Source organism: Anticarsia gemmatalis, chromosome 10, assembly GCF_050436995.1.
Source record: "Anticarsia gemmatalis isolate Benzon Research Colony breed Stoneville strain chromosome 10, ilAntGemm2 primary, whole genome shotgun sequence".
NCBI classification, from domain to species: domain Eukaryota; kingdom Metazoa; phylum Arthropoda; class Insecta; order Lepidoptera; family Erebidae; genus Anticarsia; species Anticarsia gemmatalis.
The window spans coordinates 5762700-5783252 of NC_134754.1; the positions used below are offsets into that span (position 1 = coordinate 5762700).

General features: G+C 35.6%; 1 protein-coding gene across 2 annotated transcripts in view; it reads right to left on the reverse strand.

Moving 5' to 3' along the window:
• Positions 1-2184: 2184 nt before the first annotated feature.
• Positions 2185-20553, reverse strand: part of Su(var)3-3 (lysine-specific histone demethylase Su(var)3-3) — a 233573-nt gene continuing 215204 nt past the window's right edge. The window contains exons 11-16 of one of the 2 annotated variants that reach the window (XM_076118906.1): positions 13087-13239; positions 7558-7670; positions 7099-7222; positions 4133-4316; positions 3543-3670; positions 2185-3225 (exon numbers count right to left, since the gene is read on the reverse strand). In XM_076118906.1, the coding sequence (XP_075975021.1) occupies positions 3068-3225; positions 3543-3670; positions 4133-4316; positions 7099-7222; positions 7558-7670; positions 13087-13239 (860 nt within the window). In that variant the 3' untranslated portion in view covers positions 2185-3067. The remainder of the gene's footprint in view (positions 3226-3542; positions 3671-4132; positions 4317-7098; positions 7223-7557; positions 7671-13086; positions 13240-20553) is intronic. The other variant, XM_076118907.1, reaches the window with a different exon arrangement.

Below are 20553 nucleotides of genomic sequence, written 5' to 3' on the forward strand. Positions count from 1 at the left end.
CGGTGTTTGGACAACGGAATGCTTGGAGCGGCTTTCTGTAGGGAAAATTGTTAAGTAAGTATGTAGAAAGGTGTATGTAACTTTAGGAAAAGCTGGGAAAGTGAGAAGTCTTCCTTCGTGTATTTTAGGCTTAAGTAAATATAATTTGGTACAAATTATATTTTATCTATGTGAAATGATTTCCGTGAATCATACAGATATGTAGGTATCTAGTTTTCAGTAGTTCAGTAATAATATTCTCAAAAGAAAGTTTAGTAATTTGAGAAACGTTAAGTTCTTAAGTTGTTGGACAAAAACTTAAGAAAGATTTAGTATTATGTAGTACGACTTTAATATTCAGAATAAATGATTATTTTTTTATTTAAACCTAAGTTACTGATCAAACAAAATGAAACAATTAACTACTCTACAAAACCCTGTTCCAAAACTCGCTGTCAGCTAACAATGTGAAAAAATGCTAAGTATTAAAATACTTAATTAAACTAACTTTTATCTACCGTGTTAATCAATGGGCGTGGGCTAGTAAAATCTGATAGTGGGATTGAAAAATGGAATATATCGGGTGCACACAGCAGAATAAATAACCCAATTCTTTTACCTATAAAGTCTAAATCAGCTTGAAGATAAGAACAGAATACCTGTTCAAGCACAAGTAAAACAGCAGTCTAAGCAAACTCAAGTTATATAATAACGACTTTAGATTTATTGGAACATCCTAACGCAATTAATTCTGTATTAAGTTGTTAGAACTAGGAGGCTCTCTAATCCTCCTCGAATAGGACATAGCTTCCAAATACCAGGCATGCCGATGGATATTGATACTCAGAATTGCCTATAACTTTGGCATCACTAACCAATTGATCATTATAATGTACGACCAATAAAATTTTGATAGTCTTTTATGAAATATTATTACGAATCTTATTTAGAATCCAGCTGATTTAGAGCCCATTTTAAATCTACTGGACACGCGTTATAACAGACACAAATGAGTAGAAAAGTGACTATAACACCGTAAAAACTATGATAATATTTTTTTATTGTTATTTTATAGATGCTAATCAGTGGCTCAGGTTTGGATACTCCTCGTAACATGATCAACAGATATACCTACATTCATATTCATTCAAGTTAATGTGAGCCTTGAGCCGACCAAGAAAATCGCTAGATCAACGATGCGTAATATTCATATTAATTTTAATAGTGTCATAAATCATGATCATAATATCCGACAAGAGATTCGGGACTTTGTTTCACAGATATATCTAGACATAGGAGATAAGATCGCAACAGTTCGTATTCAATTTGCCGGCGAGCACTTGTTGAAAAATAATTAAAAATGCAATTAAAATTCACCATAAATCCGTCAGCCCCGCCTAGCGTGTAAACAAACTGAAATTAAAACCAAACTATAAATAAATTCGTCGTTATGTTGTTTTAGTGTAATCGTATATGGACGCTCCTGTATTTTATTTTAATGGTTTTGTTACGGTGACATGTAATCACGCAGTATTGAATGTCTAATGGAATCCCACACTCTGTTGCGATAAGAAATCTGTGACTTCTTAACAATGAACACTATTTGTTGTAGTAGGTAAATGAATATCATGTTACCGATATCTTAATTTCCTTCTGCCGTTTATGTTTCTCGTAAATCCAAAAAGCAATATCTTAGCAATACGTGGGCAATCAAATGACTTTACTACCAATAACATTCAATTCGACTAGTAATTAACACATAGTATATTATAAGCCGTTGCGAAGATGTAATAATGTAATGTTTTATAGTCTGTGGTCTCGGCAGCCTCACCTTAGTTAATTAGCACAGAATTAATTGTTTCGCAAAACACGTTCGGTGTAATAGTGCAGTCAGTTTGCGAATGAGATCGTAAAATATTGCCGCACCAATCAAAATTTTCTCTCACGGCTGTACACTATCTCTGTCTAAATCAAAAGTGTGAAAGAGATGCCTATCTGTACTAGGAACAAAGTCAAACAGGTGCGTCGTCGCTTCTTTATTGGGGCAGGTGTATTTGTTTAAAGTATCAAATCGTCCAATTAATACGTTTATAAAAGAGGACCTTTTGTATCGATCGTGATAATTTGGGGGTATATTGTGTAACTTTTTGTTATATAAATTGACCAATCAAAGGGCTATTAAAGTGGAACCGAATAAACAACAAAAACTTTCAAAACCTTTTATTGTTACAAAATTATTCAAACATTATAAAATAAGACACGCGAGACAATTCATGTTCAATAAAAAAGGGTGAAATTTAATTATTCTACGTCATAAATAAAATGCAATGGCTCTTTAAAAATGTGAAACAAAAAATGCTATAAATGGCAATTAAAATAAATGAAATAATCAAATTCCACCCTGTACAATTTGAATTGTAATCCAGCAATTTCATACAGAACAGAAAAGGCTTATAAATACTTCAGGAACACATTTCTTCGTTATTCGTCTTTGTACTTAAATGCATTAAATTCATTCAGGACTTATAATACCAACATTGGATAATTTTATTTTTTCAGTCTCTTGTAATAAGAAACGCAACACACCACTTTACTGTCATTATTCTAATATATTACCTAGTACCAGTAAATTTAGTAATACAATGTTCGCTATTTCAAGCTTTTAGAAGGGGAAGTCTTAATATAAAATAATTGACAACTACATACAGCTATTATTTTACCCTACGGGCTACGATACTAAAAGTAATGATAGCAATTATTCTATCAAATGCACTAACTTAACCAATTAAAAAATTCACTCGCACCTGGAGGAATTTATTCCAATAGTTACTGAATTGGATATTGCTTGATTACCTTATGTTTATTTTATTAATACGTCAACCATTTTTTTTCTTGTGAAAATATTTTGGTGCTTTATCTAATACAACCTCTATCTAAAAACTAAGTACTATTATATTGTCAATCGTGAAACTAGTGAAACGGAACGGAAAAAATACATTGGCAGTTAAACATCAAAATTATTTTTTTTGTTTCTATTTTCAATTTTTTAATTAGTTACCTTAAGTTATAAATTAAGAAAAAAATGAATCTAGGAAGCCTGATTGGCTGCAGCAGTAGCGGCGGCGACACTGGCGTTTGTGATTGGTGGTTGTGGCATAAGAAGATCTGCTAGTCTACCTGCTTCACGAAGACCTGACAGGAACGCACCATGGACTGTTGCTGGGTAGTTACGCATTGTATGTTCACCTGGACAAGAAAATAAACTGCTATACTCTTCATCGCATTTAATAGACCGACCAACGCCCGTCTACGGCATGGCAATGGGATTAAAAATTCGGGACCCGGGTTATACTACTGTCACGATTTTTGACAGACACTTCTCTGAAATCGCTGTCTTACCAAAAATTGGTAGTAAGTACGTGTATTTAACCTTAGAGATATAATAAGAAGCAAAAAATGTAACGATAGTGGTGAGCTATAATATGGTATAGTCATGATCAGATTTTAGAGTTAAACACCACATATTATAATTTTAATTCAATAGTGATATTTAGAATACTCACCAGCAAAGAACAGCCTATTTTCTCCCGGCGATCCTGGTACAGGTGCCGCCAAAAGATCATAGTCAGTGCCGGAGGAGCCCACAGCCACAAAGCTGTAGGAGCCCCGAGCGAAAGGATCGGCACGCCATCTAAGGAAAATTAACCGAGTAAATACTACCAGATTGTAAAACTTTAGATCGATCTAAGAGTTGCATCATAAACAAAGAATATTGATACAGATTTAAATCTAAGGGTGCTTTCAAATAACTACGCGAAGTGACTTCGTGTATCGATATCCACAAATCAATCCATACCTGGTTTCTATAGCGTCATTTTCTATAGTCGATACTATTGAGTAAAGGAAATGTGGCATTCAAAATGTACTGTAAAATTAGTTCCTTCGGCATCCGCGAGAGGCGCTAACTAGATTTTCAGACAAAATTTGTTGATACTAGTAGGATAACGATCTGATGTTCTTTGTGTCTTAAAACGTTTATTGCATAATATATGATAAAAGTTAAAGAAAAGTCACAGCGCAAGAGCTATCATAAAAATGAATACTTTATTCAACCGACCCTGTCTATTCTTATGCTAATAGAATCTTTCATTACCTAGTAACCACGCATTCCTTCGGTTGTGGAACCGCAGCATGTCCAAAGATACTCTTCAGTACAGCGATGCATCTGCCAACGATGACGTCATCGGTGACGTTTTCCATCACGGCCGCAGCTTCCCCAGCAACCAGAGCTAAGAGCACTGGCGCACTGTACAAGTTCCAGAATAGGAACAATTCTCCTAAGATGGAAAAATATTATTAAATAACACTAATAATTTTCATTTATTTTGTCACTAATAATTTTGATAAAGTGCGTAGTACTCGTAACCGACGAACTTGTATGACAATATATTCGGATGTGAACGAAGCAAGAGAGGTTTGTAAGGGTCGTATCAAGTGGCGTTCTCTGATCCCTGCCTACCCCTATGAGAAGAAGGCGTGATTTTGTGTTAAGTATTCACTTTGAAATCGATATACAAATAACTCGATTATTTTTGTACAGACAGTCATAAAATGAAGACTGCTCATAAATGTATGCCATCAGGGTGGTCACCTTAGCAACATTTATGCCAAGGCGACAAATTCCCAGGCGTTATACCACTGCATAAATAATAGCTATGTACAAAATATATTTGTGAGATCAAACATATTGTTTTTGGCTATTGTATCCCAAAAATACAATATCTTAACTAATTCTCAGTATGACAACTCGTTCATTTAAAAGCTAACAAAATGATACCGAAATGTTGATTGCATACTTTAGCCGTATAGGGACATAACGCATTAATAGATAATGCATATTCATTCAAAACAAAACGTTCAATAAGGACAAAATATCTGTTACTAAATGCATGTCTCAGAATGAAAGCCCTAAGGCCAATATGCTTGAACACACCTCCAAGTAAAGTACAGCAAATGCCTTTATTAAAATTCAAATGGTTTATAAACTGTGGGTTGTTAGTACAAATTGGCTAGCTGTGACCATACTGGGCGATGAGTTTGCATATTATTAGTAACTCTCTCCTTTTAAATAGTACAGTAGCTCCGTGCAATATTCCTAAGTAAGTCTACAACGTCTGCTAAGAATACTAAACTAGCTGAAAGTAACATCCGTAATATTATCGCTGTATATTACATCAGGGAGAACGCGACCCACAAGCAAACTGTTCACCACAAACCGTTTGCATAGCATAAATACCGCATAAATTCTCAACAAATCACTAATGAAATACCTCGGACCCTTTATTTTATGTCCAATTCAATATGTACTAATCAAACTTGTTATGGGCTACCTACAATAAACGTTCAAGCCTTTAGTTTTAGCCTTGAGGACAAATTAATACTAACAAGCAGCCGTGGTTCAAAGCTCATTCCTGTACATTTCATAATAATTATGAACATAAAACATTCTTGTGGGTACCAGCTTGGAGCCAACTCTACAATATTAGTATAGGTACAAGCGAGCTGACATTGTTCAAACGTCTAACGTTTAACGAATTCACCCGGCTCGAGTAAATGTTAAACAATTCAATCCTTTATAGTTATACGTTTACATTTGTAGATTGTAATCGTTAGTTAACTATTGGAATGAACTCACAGATCGTCCGATACATAAGGAAAAAACGCGGCGGTGGGCGAGAGTTCTCACATAACTCTTACACGTGTCTCCGAAAGATACATGCAAATCAGATAGCCAAGCTCCTTAAACGCTACACGGGCCGAAAACGTTAAATTGGCCACGATTTAAAAAATCACGAGCCTGTACATTGTTCCGGCATTCCCAGAGCAAATGTGGGGGCCCTTAATGAAGTTAGCTGAACACACAACAAAGCTAAGGAGGTGAAGTAAAGCATAACGTAAAAAAGCTTGTCTCGGCTCGTTGCTGTGATTTATTGCAAGCGGCGCCCCTCAGGGTTCCTCAGTAGCGTTAAATTATTCAGCTTTTAATTCGTTATCGCCGCCACCGACGTTACTGCGTTCTACACTATTTACACCTGAATATAATTCATGATTTCGTTATCCGGTGTAGGGATAACAGATTGTATAACGTATAAAATATTGCTTTACAACAAGTTAGATGTATTCTTTGAAATATAAATCGTATCTTATTATTTAGTCATTAGTTTTAGAGGAGCTTTTGTTTATGAATTTTGTTCTTCATCACACGTAGATAGAGTAAGGTAACTATTTTATAAAAGAGGCCGCTACTAAAATCAAGCAACATCCTATTGATTGGCGTTGATCTAGAGCGGCCGTATATTAATATTGATGGAATAAACTGCAGCATACTCTGAAATATGAGCCGACGCTGGAAATTCATGTACAGTGAACGTATGAGCGCCGGGAGCCTACACACTGTTGATTTTATGTAGATCTTTAATTTATTGGTATAGAAGTTAGGAATATTTTATTTGAACTAAAAAAATGTTGACACACAATATACGCAAATAGAACAATTCTATGCAAACGACTGTACGTCATCACTAACAAGTCGCTTGAAAACGTAGTACTGGAATACAATACAAACAATTCATGGTAGTCAGGCATAGAGAGATAGATACGAATATAAATCGCTGTGGCAATTGAAATCATGCTATTGACAGGACAGAAACTACTATAGTCCGGCAACTTAGTAGATGCCTTGGCACGCACGTCTTATCTAGATTGTAATTAAGAATGCCGTGAATCAAAAAGCTCTTTAACTGAAAAAATCAAAAATACCTTATCCTTTTTTGGAAAAAGCGCTTAATAGTCTCTGTAAAACTAAATCGCTTGCAAACGGAGAAAATCTACTAAAATAGAAAATTAAAAAAAAAATATATCAAATAGGACTTGTTACTACGTAAGATAAAAAAACATATTACGTCCGACAGTTGAATTATATGTAGGGTTTGAGATAGTGAAAAAATTGTACTCACAAATTGTCGTCATGTGTGCAAAAGGCCTTAGGAACCGCTCACCAAGAAATACTCCATAACAACAACAACGTGGTGAAATTGAATTAACTTGTTAATATCAAACCTCTGCTAGCTGTGGTCGTCCCGACGTGGCCGAAGAGATTTGCGCTCGGATCCCAGAAGGTGCGCTCGAAACATAGAACTACTTTGTTTAGATTTCCATAGCCGAGCCGTTTGATCGCTGCCACCTAGAAACAAATACAGGATCTTATTATATTGCTACAATACAGAACAGGAGATAACTTTAAGCTTTATGTAGATGTTTTTGAATTTATCGGTAAAGGTGATGTAAAAAGTATACTGCTTTACGAATGAGTGAATCTGAGCTGGGTGAAAAAGCTTTGAATTTTGATACATGCATATTTTTATTTCAATCTGCATACGTAAGTGAACATAATTCTTTTTCTAGTCTTACTCGAACACACAAATTCGCAATCGTAACTTTCAATCTGAACACATTACAATGTAAGTATCTTGATAAACCTAAAATATATCCTAATAAGAAAATCAAAAATCTCCATACCTTCCAATCGGGTAGCGGCGGGTCAAACTTGACAAAATTATTTTGGTTCTGTCCATTGTTCGCGACGGCTACTTTCAGCACGCCCAAGGGCAGCGTGCATAGCACCACGTCTCCTGCAAAGATGACGATATTACAACCAGAGTTCCAATAGAACAGACTTTTAACCTCTAGGGTAAATAATATGAAGAATAACAATAGTAATAATATTGCTTGTTGTTATCTTATCTTAGGGGTGGGGACGCCAGCTAATAGCGGGCTGATACTTCAACCACTATTGATTGCTACTTTAGGCGTTGGGGGGCAGAGTAAAACTTATCAGTTTTGTTATGCTCCCCATCGGTAGCCTTTAATCTTCTGGTTTGGGATATCCACATTCAAGAAGATCCTTTATTTTTCTTCCTAAAGCGTCCCATTCGACCCATGCTTCATGGTTTCAGCTTCCTTATTGCAGTCCAGTGTCTTCAAGGGAAAAAAGGGTGGCTTTATCCATTTGCTTTCACTTTTAAGAACGACAAAGTTAGCGCTCACAATTGAATATTTTTTTTAATCATAACCAATAATGTATATGTTTATTATCGACTAACGAGTTGAGGGTGTTTTTTTTATCAAATACATCGAACTAATTAAACAATGTGTGGAAAGGGGCAGCTGCACCCACAGTTAAATTTTATGGTTTATGATCTGGCCAATTTATGTTTATACTAGCTGACCCGCGCAACTTCGTTTGCGTGTATCCCGCTACTTCGACAAATACAGTCAACGCACCAACACATATTGGATACTAATTTTCAATTCACAATAACTTATCTTTCCCTTAACCGCGTTTAAAATATTAAAATGTTTTTTGGTTTCTGTGACTCTTCTTTGATCGCCCCCCCTATCAGTTTTTGGAAAAAATATTTAAGTAATGTACAGATTTTTTTTTGTCTTATATGTATAGATCAAAGTCGTAGTACCTACTTTTTAATATTATTTATTTTTTATGTACCGTTTTTTTATATTTTTTGTTTTTATGTACTTACCTACTTTTGTTATATACATCTAACTATTATTTTCTTGTTTACTTTTTAAATTATTTACATTCTACATTTTATTACTTTTACTTATTTTTTATTTACATTTATTTTTAGAAGATTAACTTTGTCTACATTTTTTGAAATATAATATAAGGTATACATACATTTTCATTTTAACGATGAGAAAGATTTCCCATATATTTAAAATTAAAGACTATCTACAATTAAAAACTACCTGTAGGTAGATATACATGTTATTTTTTTTATTTTCCTTTTATTATTTTTTTTTTTTTCTTTACCTTTTTTATGTATTAGATTGTACTTTATTTATGTAGGTACACTATCTGTTTTAATTTTTGATTTAGTACTTTTTGTATCTTTTATATTCCTTATGGACTTTTTTTTACTTTTTATTTACTTAAAACAATTAATTTTTAGAAGATTAACGTTGTGTATACGTATAACGTAAATTTTAAACTTATTTACTTTTTACATTTTTATTTTATCTTTACAACAATTATCATATTACAGAATGTCTTTATATACAACGTTCACAGCTTTTTTGTCATTAGACAATACAAACATGTTTTCTCGAGAGGTTACTCTTGAAAGAGCGACATACAGTTGGCCATGTGAAAAACAGTCAACGCTCAAATCTAAGCCTGCAACGTTGAAGGTTTGACCCTGTGCTTGGTCATTGCAAAAGATGTCTTTACCGGAAACTGTAAACGTTTAAATTGGAAGGGTAAATCCGATGGTATCAGGGGGATTCGGGGAATCAATACATCTTCTCGTGTGATTGCGACTTCTTGCGCGAAGTGCGATTTAATACTAACCTTAGAATACAATACCTACTATTATCATACAATTATTGTTGTCGCGCTGAAAAGCACGTTTTATTTTTCTCAAAGAGCTGCGATAAATAAACGCGTCCGATCGCTTACAATTTCAAAGTGCTAATGGGGAGCCGCTGCCGCCGACGCGCTATTTATAGGGACGCTGCCCCCGCCGCCGCGGCCGGCCCGTACCGTGCCGCAATACTAATATCGTGATATCTCCTAAACTATATGTCTAAATAACACACTGTAAACTGCAAAAATAATCTAAATTAAATGCTCGTGATGATGAACTTACTTATTTTGATAAGGATATATGTATTATTGGTTATACCACCAGTTAAACATCACCCAACGAATTAAATGTTTTTTTAATACAGAAAAGTAGTTTTTGTGACTTAAATAAAAAAGCTGGATATATGTCATCGCGGACTTTTTTGTAGAACTAATAAAGACCAATGTTTTTGCTATACATTGTTCTTACTTGTATCCAACGGTATAAGCGGCGCACGCACAAATGCAATCTTCAATTAGATTTTTTTTCTGACTTCTTGGACATAAATCGCTATAACTCAGCTAATATAGTTTCAATGTATTTCAATTATATATAAAAACCTGTCGGAGAAAATACTCTTTCTATTAGTGAAAACCGCATCAAAATCCGTTGCGTAGTTTTAAAGTTTTATGCATACGAAGGGACTACAGACAAAATGGGCGACTTTGTTTTATACTATGTAGTGATTACGGTAACTCCATAACTGTGTCCATTAGTTTTATTTACATAAATGATTATTATTGCAATAATTGCGATTGTAATTTTATTATAAACAATTAAATATGCCCAATAAAAATGGAGTATGCAAACTTCTAAGAGTATTAATTAAGAATATCTTTTACGAAATTCATCATCAGCCTAACCTTTCTTCATTTTATGTTGGTGTCGGCTTTTAGCTAAATACCAGAATTTTACATGGAGCGAATTCGGAATTCGGATTTCGGATTCGGAATCAGACCTCTACAACCTATATATATGGTCACCCATCCACAGAATAACCTCGGAAAGGATAGCTTAACCACAAATTTCGATTCGATCGCGTGGCTATTGTTACTTAGCCACGAGTTTCTCACTTTACGAACTTCATACGACACAAAATCATGTCAACGCTAATAAAAACTTTCATATTAAGGCGAATCATATTATTATAAAGTTTTGCAAAACTATTTTTAATATTGAATCTCAACACAAAAGCTTTTAACTATGCAACTATTCGCAAGTAATATTGCTTTATTAAATAACATACATACGAGGCTTGGCCCGCAAGAAGACATTTTCTTCTGAACTAATTTTAATCAAACTTTACAGGGTCTTCAACAAATTATACGAAATGACACCATACACGATCTAGAATAAGAAAATTATTTATTTTGTGATATATAAAATAATATATACATATATTTATAAAGGATACACACCATAAAACAGAATTTTCCTTTTAATGTTCTATATTTCTGGTATAGTTGTCATCTAAGTGTGATTAAATTTACTTTTGATTGAATCCGAGACCATTACGTAAATAATATCAACAATTCTCAACGGTATCCGATATTAGATTTCCAGTCAAATGAAAGGGGTCGCAGGGCGGAACCAATCAGGTTGAAAGCTAAGGTCTGACCCAAACAAAGCCTGCAAAATGCTAAATAAAGATTTCTTTACATCGAACACACGTGGTATCTATTTTACCGAGATTTTACCTAACAAGAAAAGGTACAGGTACAGGATTGAATCTTTACGCAGGATAAAAGGATTGTGGTCGAGATTGTGTTCTTTGCGAATCAACGACTTAATACGTATTATAACAATAATATTAACAAAAACGTATTTGCGTATATTTTTCATTTTACTGTTTGTAATTCGGTCACGTCTGAACGAAGTAAATGCCAATAAAACTTTGCGGAATGAGATAACAGTAGGCAATGCCGTTTTCCGCGACATAAACATCGTTTGTACGAACTTTCCGAATATAATACAAGTAATAAACAACGTATAAGAAGACGTATTTGTGATGTTTATGAAGAAACAAAACTTTTGATTGTGGCGATGCAAAAGTGCAATTGAGTATAAGGGTAGTAAATATGTGCTCTACTTATTTGTAGTCCAATGTTTTCTCAACATGTAGGTATATACATGTTCAACGGAAAAGCTTTTAAGAGAAAGTTCTCGAAGGCCTGAGGGACTCACATCGAGCCGGCCACCGTCTCATTCCACAATCACTTCTGTAAACGATACACAAGTTCCGGGAAAACATATCAAAGCCAGTGTTTGATTTCTATGTAATCTGTTTGAACATAACGTACTTCCGTTAGCCTTGACCGTAAACGAAAATAAAATGAAACTCGGTCAAATAATAATGTTTATATTTGTTTGGTGACTTTGAAATCCGCTTAGCTATCGATTTGTTCTCAATCTAACCTTATGTGAACTTCGGTTTCGTACAACGAATTTAGATGAAACATTTTATTAATCCTTGTTACATGTTTTACGAATACTCAACATTGTTAGAGTATAGTTGACACAAATATAGTAGAATGTAAGTATAAGGTAAATGACAAAGTTGCAGATCGACTATCTACTCGCAAGATAGTAAATATGGTATGTAGTCTCTCCTCAGCTGAGTTTACGACTTGTTCAAGACGATAAGCAGCTGATACCTTCTAGGTTTTTCGCGTTTCTCCTACGTTACACAGCGTGAAATAATCTATGTACATTAAAATATTTCTTCCCTTTGTCCGAGACGGTGTAACTGACCTCTAACAATGTAAGATACCAAATAAAGACAACAGTACAATCACAATTATGTGCTAATTTTATCACTTATTGTCGTTATTATACACCGCTAACAAAGCTTTAAGCACTTATCTTAGTCGTGCGAGAATGACATCAGTGCTAATATTCTTTTTTGTATGGTAATTTCATTGTTATTAAAAACAAACAGCGCAGATTTTGGTCGTGTTAACGAGGCAAGAATAGCTAGATACAGAGCCTAGCACCGCCTCTTAAACATCTAACTGCCTCGTCTACGATAGACTCCGCCTGTATGCAAATGTGGCGGAAGAGCCTCCGGCGAGGCAAGTGGGGGTGTCTGCGGCATGAGGGGGGAGGAAGCAGCACAGACCGCCGGGTCAACACGGGCCCGACCGTATTTTTGTGCCTCGTCAAAGTAAAATTAACGCGTTAGAATTGCAAATCATTTCGCGACAAAGAAATGACAAGGAGCCGCGTCGACAGCCTTGTGGATTTTTCTCATAACGCCCATTATCTCGTTTTGTTTTTTCGTACGCAAACGGCATTTCCTTAATATTAAGGCCACATGAATCAGATTTTTCTATTTGAAACGGGAAATGCGAACGCTAACGCAATATGGATATGCGCCGCCGGCTACAATCGATAGCGAATGCTTTTTTCCCATTGTTCCCTCGTTACGGCACTCAATTTTACAATACGTGTGCAATCGAGTAACTTTAAAATATACGTCACTGTAAGATTTTAAACCAGCATGTTTTTTCGTTTTATACTCCATTTTGCTCGAACAAAATCCATTTACACTAAAATAAATCTAAATTTTGTTGTAGAAAAGGTAAAAAATCATAAACCTATGATAAATGTTACAAGCATGTACCTTTGAAAGTTTGCGGCTGATTGGGGTTCCTTGCGCTGACAGCCTTCACAGTGACTCCTGGGCCACCGTACTGTATTTCAGAGACAGCTGTACCGAGCCTTATGTCAAGCCCATCGGCGAGAGCCACTGGCACGCATGAGTATCCGTTGCGAACTGCAAAAAAACATTTATTTTTTTTGAAGTCGTAGGTACCCACTATACATAAAATTCACGTTATAAAATCAAAATGAAAGCTCAGAGCAAATTCACTTGAGCGAAAATCGCAAATAGTGCGAACACGGAAGGTACGCAGTATGACTGTTACATTGTATGTGGAATTGTGGACCAGCTGCGTATACAAACTGAAACTGAATTCCCAATTTTCAATGGAAGGAACGACAATCGAAAAAAGATGTGTGAATAATTTTATATAAAAACTATTGGGTCATAATTTACTTGTTTAGGTGTCAAATAAAAGATTGATAAATTACCTACATACATAAGTAAACACCACACCAAATTAGAAGAATTATTTTAAAGAGTTTACTGCCTTCCCCGCGTCTGAAATGTTGTCGAGCAAACTTCAGAAGTACAATAAAACTAAACAATACAACTAACAACAAAATACCAATTCCCAAACAATGAAGCCGTACTCATTGCAACGCACAAAGCACACAACTTATCTCTTTACTAGTAGAACTACTCAATCTGTACTTCAAAAGATCGTAACATTTGAACAAAAAAAATCTTTGGTTAACTTTCTTCGCTTTGTCTCGAGTGCTTGTTGGTACAGTTGTATCCGAAGGTGGCCGATAAACCGGCACACACGATGTGATCACAATGCACTTTCCAATTAGGCTGATAGCACGCCGCCGGCAAAGCACTATTGTGTTTTAATAACTTTAAGTGGATTTCTTACTCCATTATGTTAGTTCGTGGCGTAGAGTAGCGCTGTGAGTGTACATAGACTGTTGATGTTACTAAAACCATTTTCGTAGCAAGTGGATGCGTTCATAGTAACCTGTAGTGCTTCATAAAACTTGCCGATGCGTTTCGCTTTACACGTAATAGCTACCGTGGATGTTAATACGAATAAAATATACTTCATTAATATTTTATTATTTGTCATTTATTGATGGCATCCTGCCAGCTAATCATTCAGATGAGTCGCCGAGGGCTAATCGGCAAATGACTAGTAGTCGAGCAGTCAGCCTATCAATAACCTCTTAGTAAAGTACACGCCCAGATCAAAAGATTGATTCTGTTTATACCAGGTTAGTCACCGTTCACAGAAGTAATACGAGTTTTTCATACATTGATAGGAAAGAAGCTGACGAGACATTACAGTTAACAGTAAAAGACTATTTCCTTCGAATGTCGTTCGATATCTATCCAAAAATAAAATAGACGGTAGCACGTCCACTAAAACTCGGATAACACAATGTCCAATGTTCGGGTACACTGAGGCTAGTTTCAGTACATCGCAACAGTGTACCATTTAACGATATTAGCCCGGTTCGTTGTCGCTGGCAACATTGAACGAACAAACAGTCCGAAACTAAAGTACCATAAAAGGAGACCGCGAAACGTGTGCAGACAGACAACAATTGTGTCATTGCAACTCCAATAGATGTAAATGTAGTTTAGATTAAACGTCCGTTTGTTAATGCCATTGCTGTCTATACGTAACTATTGCATACTTCACATACCGTAGACTCTAGTTAAGTAACAGGGTGTGTGAAAATCGCGTAACTTGAAGGGTCATGGTCTGGATGAATAAAGGGGTCATTTTTTGACGAGGTTGTCGGGCATTTGGTATATCTATTACAACAAACTATAATATAAATTGGTAAGTATCAGAAAAGAGCTAGTAATAACAACTAACCAACTTAATAAAACGACTCACAATTACCGTAAGTCGGAATAACGTAATTCGAGATATGGTTGCATTTCAGTTTATTGCGATATTTGCCAGAAACAAGTCCTATAAGCGAAATTCATGGATTTATAATTAAACGAATTGAAATTTCAATACCTTTGAGAGATATCTAATTTTATTGCTTCGTGACTCTAACTAGCAATAGGATTTAGAAATACGATGTAATTATTGCTATGTTATTAGCAACCAGATAAATAATTGCAGTGCTACTTCGCATAATTTATATCCAATCACGGTACAAACTAACAAACGGACAAAACAATTTAATCCTTAATGAAACACAAGACTGATTAACAAAATTAACAACATGCTTCAATTGCCGTAACTTAAATTCAATTGGAAAATATATTTTGTTCATTTCCAGTGCCCAGATCACCTGGCCACTAATTTAGCAATTTGAGCGTCGGTAATACGTGTATGGGGTAACAAACAAGCGATATGTTCAAAGAGAAATAATTGTAAGCAGCGTTTTTCCTCCACCGCAAAACACGGACGGACTTGGCAACTTATTACCAATTTTATTATGTGTTAATGTCGGTACAAAAGATCTAAAGCTTTGAAGCCCACAAAAAATATTTCAATAACATTGTTAGCCGCTAACTGGACTAACCGCTACCCATTACTGCGCCAATTTACCCCAGCACACATATTGGTCGAGTTCTCAAAAAAATGGGAAGCCCTCGTTAAAAATGATGTGCGGGTTCCTTTTAAGTTTTAAAGTGTAGAATAAGGGCTGGTTGATTGTAACACTAGTCTCTTTTAATAAACAATTATTATAATCAACATAGTTTAAAAGTAAGACTTCTTTATACGGGCTTTATAATATTATACCTCTACGATATCAACATTTATTTAGTACAAACTTCTATTAGAATACTACACAGCGTACGAGATTTAGGGAAAATTTAAATTTAAAAGTCCTGTGAATGCAGTCACTGAGAGTGAGTGACGTAGTGCAGGTCCCTAATATCGGCGTACGGGCGGAATTAACAAGGAGACCGCACTCGGTTGAGCCAAAAGAGCCCAATTTACCGTCCACCTGAAGTGTATCAGCGACATTGTAGCGTTTAATGTTGTTACTACGGTTTGATGCCCGTGTGCAACATGGCCACGGCTTTTGCTACACATGTTGTATTCATCCGCATTAGAACTGCGTAAAAATGAATAAAAAAACTATTCTGTACATTTTTAAATGCTACGCTAAAAAAGTTGTCGTATCCTAATAGCAGCATTTTTACAACAACAAAACACAAACTTGGCAACCAAGTGAAATATAGCAATGCTGTGTAATCAGCGTAAATATTTCCATTTCGCTCATAAATATCCATTGAGAGTATCTCGACAATGCAATGCTAGTATTTGTCGCATCAAGTTGATCTATGTCAGCGGCGTGAATCTCGATCACGGTACGCTTGCAGTCAACGTGATTTGTTGGCCCAACAGAGAGCCCAACGAGATTCTACCTTCAAACAATGTTACTACGGCTTTTGACCGGCGAGACAATCATAATACAAACTTGCTTTATATTCTGTTCAACTCGTTCTTCCTTCCACAAAAATACACAAAATATTCTCAGGATACCCAATGCTTTATCAAAATAATGAACAGCATAGCGAGTAATGTACTGAGTGAGCGATTAATCAACCATAAGCCGCACCCTTAAGCGAAGAATCTCTTGAAAAATAGATGTCTATATTTCTTACAAGACATTTCACATGAACAAGGAAATTTATGAAACTATCTCGAAGGCGAACAAATCATAAATCTTGTTTGCTCATAATAAAATACAATTGATATTTTAAACCGCCACAAGCAAACTTGTTGAAGAGAGTTTTGCAAATTCGCGTAATAGATCTATTGCAGTACAAAATGTTATTTGTGTTTATCGCAAAACACAATAATGTTTTGTTAGCTGGTATTCTATCTTGAATGTTAACTGTCGATCGTTCGTATTTGGAATGAGGTATTTACATTGGTTACATACAAGTAACGAAGAAGTTACAATTGAAACATTCTAAATACGACCCACACTAGTTCGCGAGTATCGCATTAACGACTGCGCAACTTTGTGAAATATCAAAAGCGTACGGTATCCGACGAATTAAATGGCGAAAGTTCACCGCTGTGCAGCTCATTGCTTGTGTGTAAAACTGTATGGTGGAATCTTGCATGACAGCGCATCGCCGGCCATCAGGGGGGTGGGCGCAGAATTAAAATTGGCGATAGCGACGCAGAGTCACATGGAAAATACTCTGAAAATCGGTGCCCTCGGGCTACCGACCGGCGACCGCTGCGGCTACGTTTTATACGACAACTGGAAGTGATTTGCGCTCACGATATCTATAATTCGATGCAATTTACAATCATAAATTACAAAGATAATGGTCAAACGTATTCGTAAATTAATAAATAAAGGTATAGGTAATATTCATTTACTTTAAAGACAAATTGAATGATTAAATTTTTCCATATTGTTGATTATCATTATAAAAACTGGACAAAATAAATACACTTCTTCTCTGACTTTGTTCAAAATGCGTGCACACTCGGTGAAAAATAGGAACGTATCAAAAAAGCACGAAAGCTCATCTAGCAAGAGGACACACGTGTGTATCTGCGGACGGAACCACGTTATGCATGTTATGTTAGTACGTACATGCACCCCTATGGAACTTCTCATTGTCGACAGTTTTAGAACCGCTTTAGCAATTTGGCTTTGTGGCCTTGGCTGGAATTTTTGCTTTACGGTCTAAGCTTGAAATACTTGCTTTTGAGTTGAGAGCAGTACAGTATTTCAGAAAAAACAGCTTTGTTACAACGAAATATAATCGAGCATTGTTAAACAGAATCGTAAAGATAGGTAAATATTTCGTTTTACGGTCTGAATTTAAACCGGGAGATAAGAAATAAATGTGTGACGTGGTATTTGCGCGAAATGAAATTATAATTCAACGCCGGCCGTAACGACTGAAGATAAGTTTTGTTTATGTAACATTTTGTACTGTTGAATTTACGTTTGTCGATTTTAATTCGGGAATCGGCCCATTAACACGACGCTGGGAAAAAATACGCAGCAATTCATTGCTTAAAGAACATTAAATTAAGCGTAATTTGAATAATTTTACGTGGCGGTGAGCACAAATAGCTGTAATTAAAGGTACACGTATATTTTGCGAATTGTGCCAAATTGAAAACAAAGGACGGCCTGAGCGCTTAGTGAACACGATCAATGTGGACGGCTATAATATTTAAATAGAGAACCATAAGCTATAATTATTTGATATAAATTAAACAGAAATGTCCTCACAATAAAAGCTGCACACAAAACAAATCTGAAATGAATGCGATAGTATGAAACACATGTGTACGTAATTACGAATGTTATCAAAATACTAAAACACAAATTGCTGCTTAATCAAACTAATTAAACCGGTTTGATCACGCTTTTAAGTTTTAAACAGATAAACTGAAAACATTGATGACTTGACATACGAATGACAAATTAACAGTTGAAATGACAAACAAAACAATTGAATTCGGTCGTCCATCCGATTGCTAATTATTCAAACAGTGAGTAATTCATTGCTTAAATATTAAAATTTCAATCATTCGTTTTTCAGCGTCAGTTTGAAATATATTGGTGTAGGTCGTTTATGATTATTGAGATTTCTCAATATTCGTATAATAATATTTTACTTCAAAAAAGAACACAAATTATTTGGTATTTTCGTAAAAAACTAACGAAAATAACATGTTACTATTAAAAGTCACAGCCTGGCTACAAAATCAGGCAATTGTCGTAAAAAGAATTACGAAACGAATAAAACCTAACATTCGGGCCAAATATTGTCCGTTCTGTGTGATAAAAAAACTCACGAATCATACCCGAAAATACTAGAGGCGACAGTTTAAAATATAATGTCGAGTAAACATTTCTTTTCAGTGTATAATTTGTCCATTATTGTGACTTTATGACTGCGACTGCGACAAAATCCAGCGATTTGTCACTTAATAACAGGCGGTCTGTTTTACGGGTCTCCCGTACTCCGGCGGTAATAAATTTTGTTTTCACAAAAACGAATTAGGTCTAAAATTTTATTATTAGACTTTATAGTCAACTTTATCAAACGGGATTACATCGGAATACCAACAGGGCAACATCGTAAACTCTTTACAAGACTCGGATTTTTAATAGCGTCCAGTATTTATGCATTCGACTTTATGAAGCTATGTTTTCTATTGTGGGTTTAATATTATCCTATTAGGGTTAATGTACACTAATGGTCGGGACTATTAGTGTATATGCAGTTCGTTAGTCATCCCATTAGGTAGCAATATTGCACTACATTATTATGTGTTGTGTAATAACTGTAACAGGGAGTTCAATAAAATTGAGATTAATGTTAATCCAAGTCCATTTTGCTGTTCAATGGCTCTGCAGAATGTTGTAAGCACGCAGTTAAGATACGACGTATGAGGTCTATGCTTTAATAAATCGTATATCTCTGGGTTACGTTAAATTTTCCCCCCTCATATTATGTACTTATAACAAATAATGTTTAGAGCTAAGAATTTTGAAGAAAAATGCTTTTGAACAATAAATGACATTTACTTCTGCAGTAAACCTAATAGTTGTCAATAAAAGTGGTTGTTCTCTGGATAGTAGTCGTATTTATATAAGAACTTAATGCTTTCTGTTCGTTGTGTAATGTGGTAAGGGAAGCTGAAATCTTATGACAGCTGGGAGAACTTTAGATTGCAGGCATTTCCACAACACGCAGCGGGTTACATAGGTCATACGGTAGTTGCTCCGTGTTTAACTAAACAGACGATACGTGATTTAGAATTATTACGGACGATAATACTATGTTAAAGAAAGAGTGTTATTTTTTAAGCAGCCAAGTTTAATACAATAAAATGGCAGGTAAAATTGATAAATAAAGCTGTCACTTTTAATTCACTTCATTAATGTTGGGGTACATAATTCAGCAGCGATTCCCGTATCATTCACATCGTAACGTATTAATTAAGCGTTTCATAACACCAAAGGACCCAAATGTCATGTTCCACTGTCATGTCCGGTTTGAGTTAGGCCCGTGCCAAAGATTATATTATCGACAAAGGCCTGAGACGCAATTCCATCGCGACCAGTCGCGACAACGCCCATGTTGATGATGATCATAAAATGTACGACCATCCCTGTTTGATGAGTACAATAAATAAGTTGACACGCAACACACGGAAATTTAATTTCGATGCGGAGTCACGCGTGGGCGAGATGCCAGAGATACGTACGTCGTCGATTGACTCGATCCAAGATTGAGAAACTAATAAATCGTAAAAAAATATAATTAGTGTATATACGTTAGGCTAATCGAGCGTTTGACGAGGGTCGGACGAGGTCGCAGCGTGGCCGGCACTGGCGGCTGCCGGGCGCCGGAACGGCTCTACAACTCCAGTCATTATTCGGACAGACGCGCTCCGACGCCTTTTAGCCCTTTGACGTGGAAGAACCTATTAGCATTGAGCGGCTTGTTGACTTGGCCTGT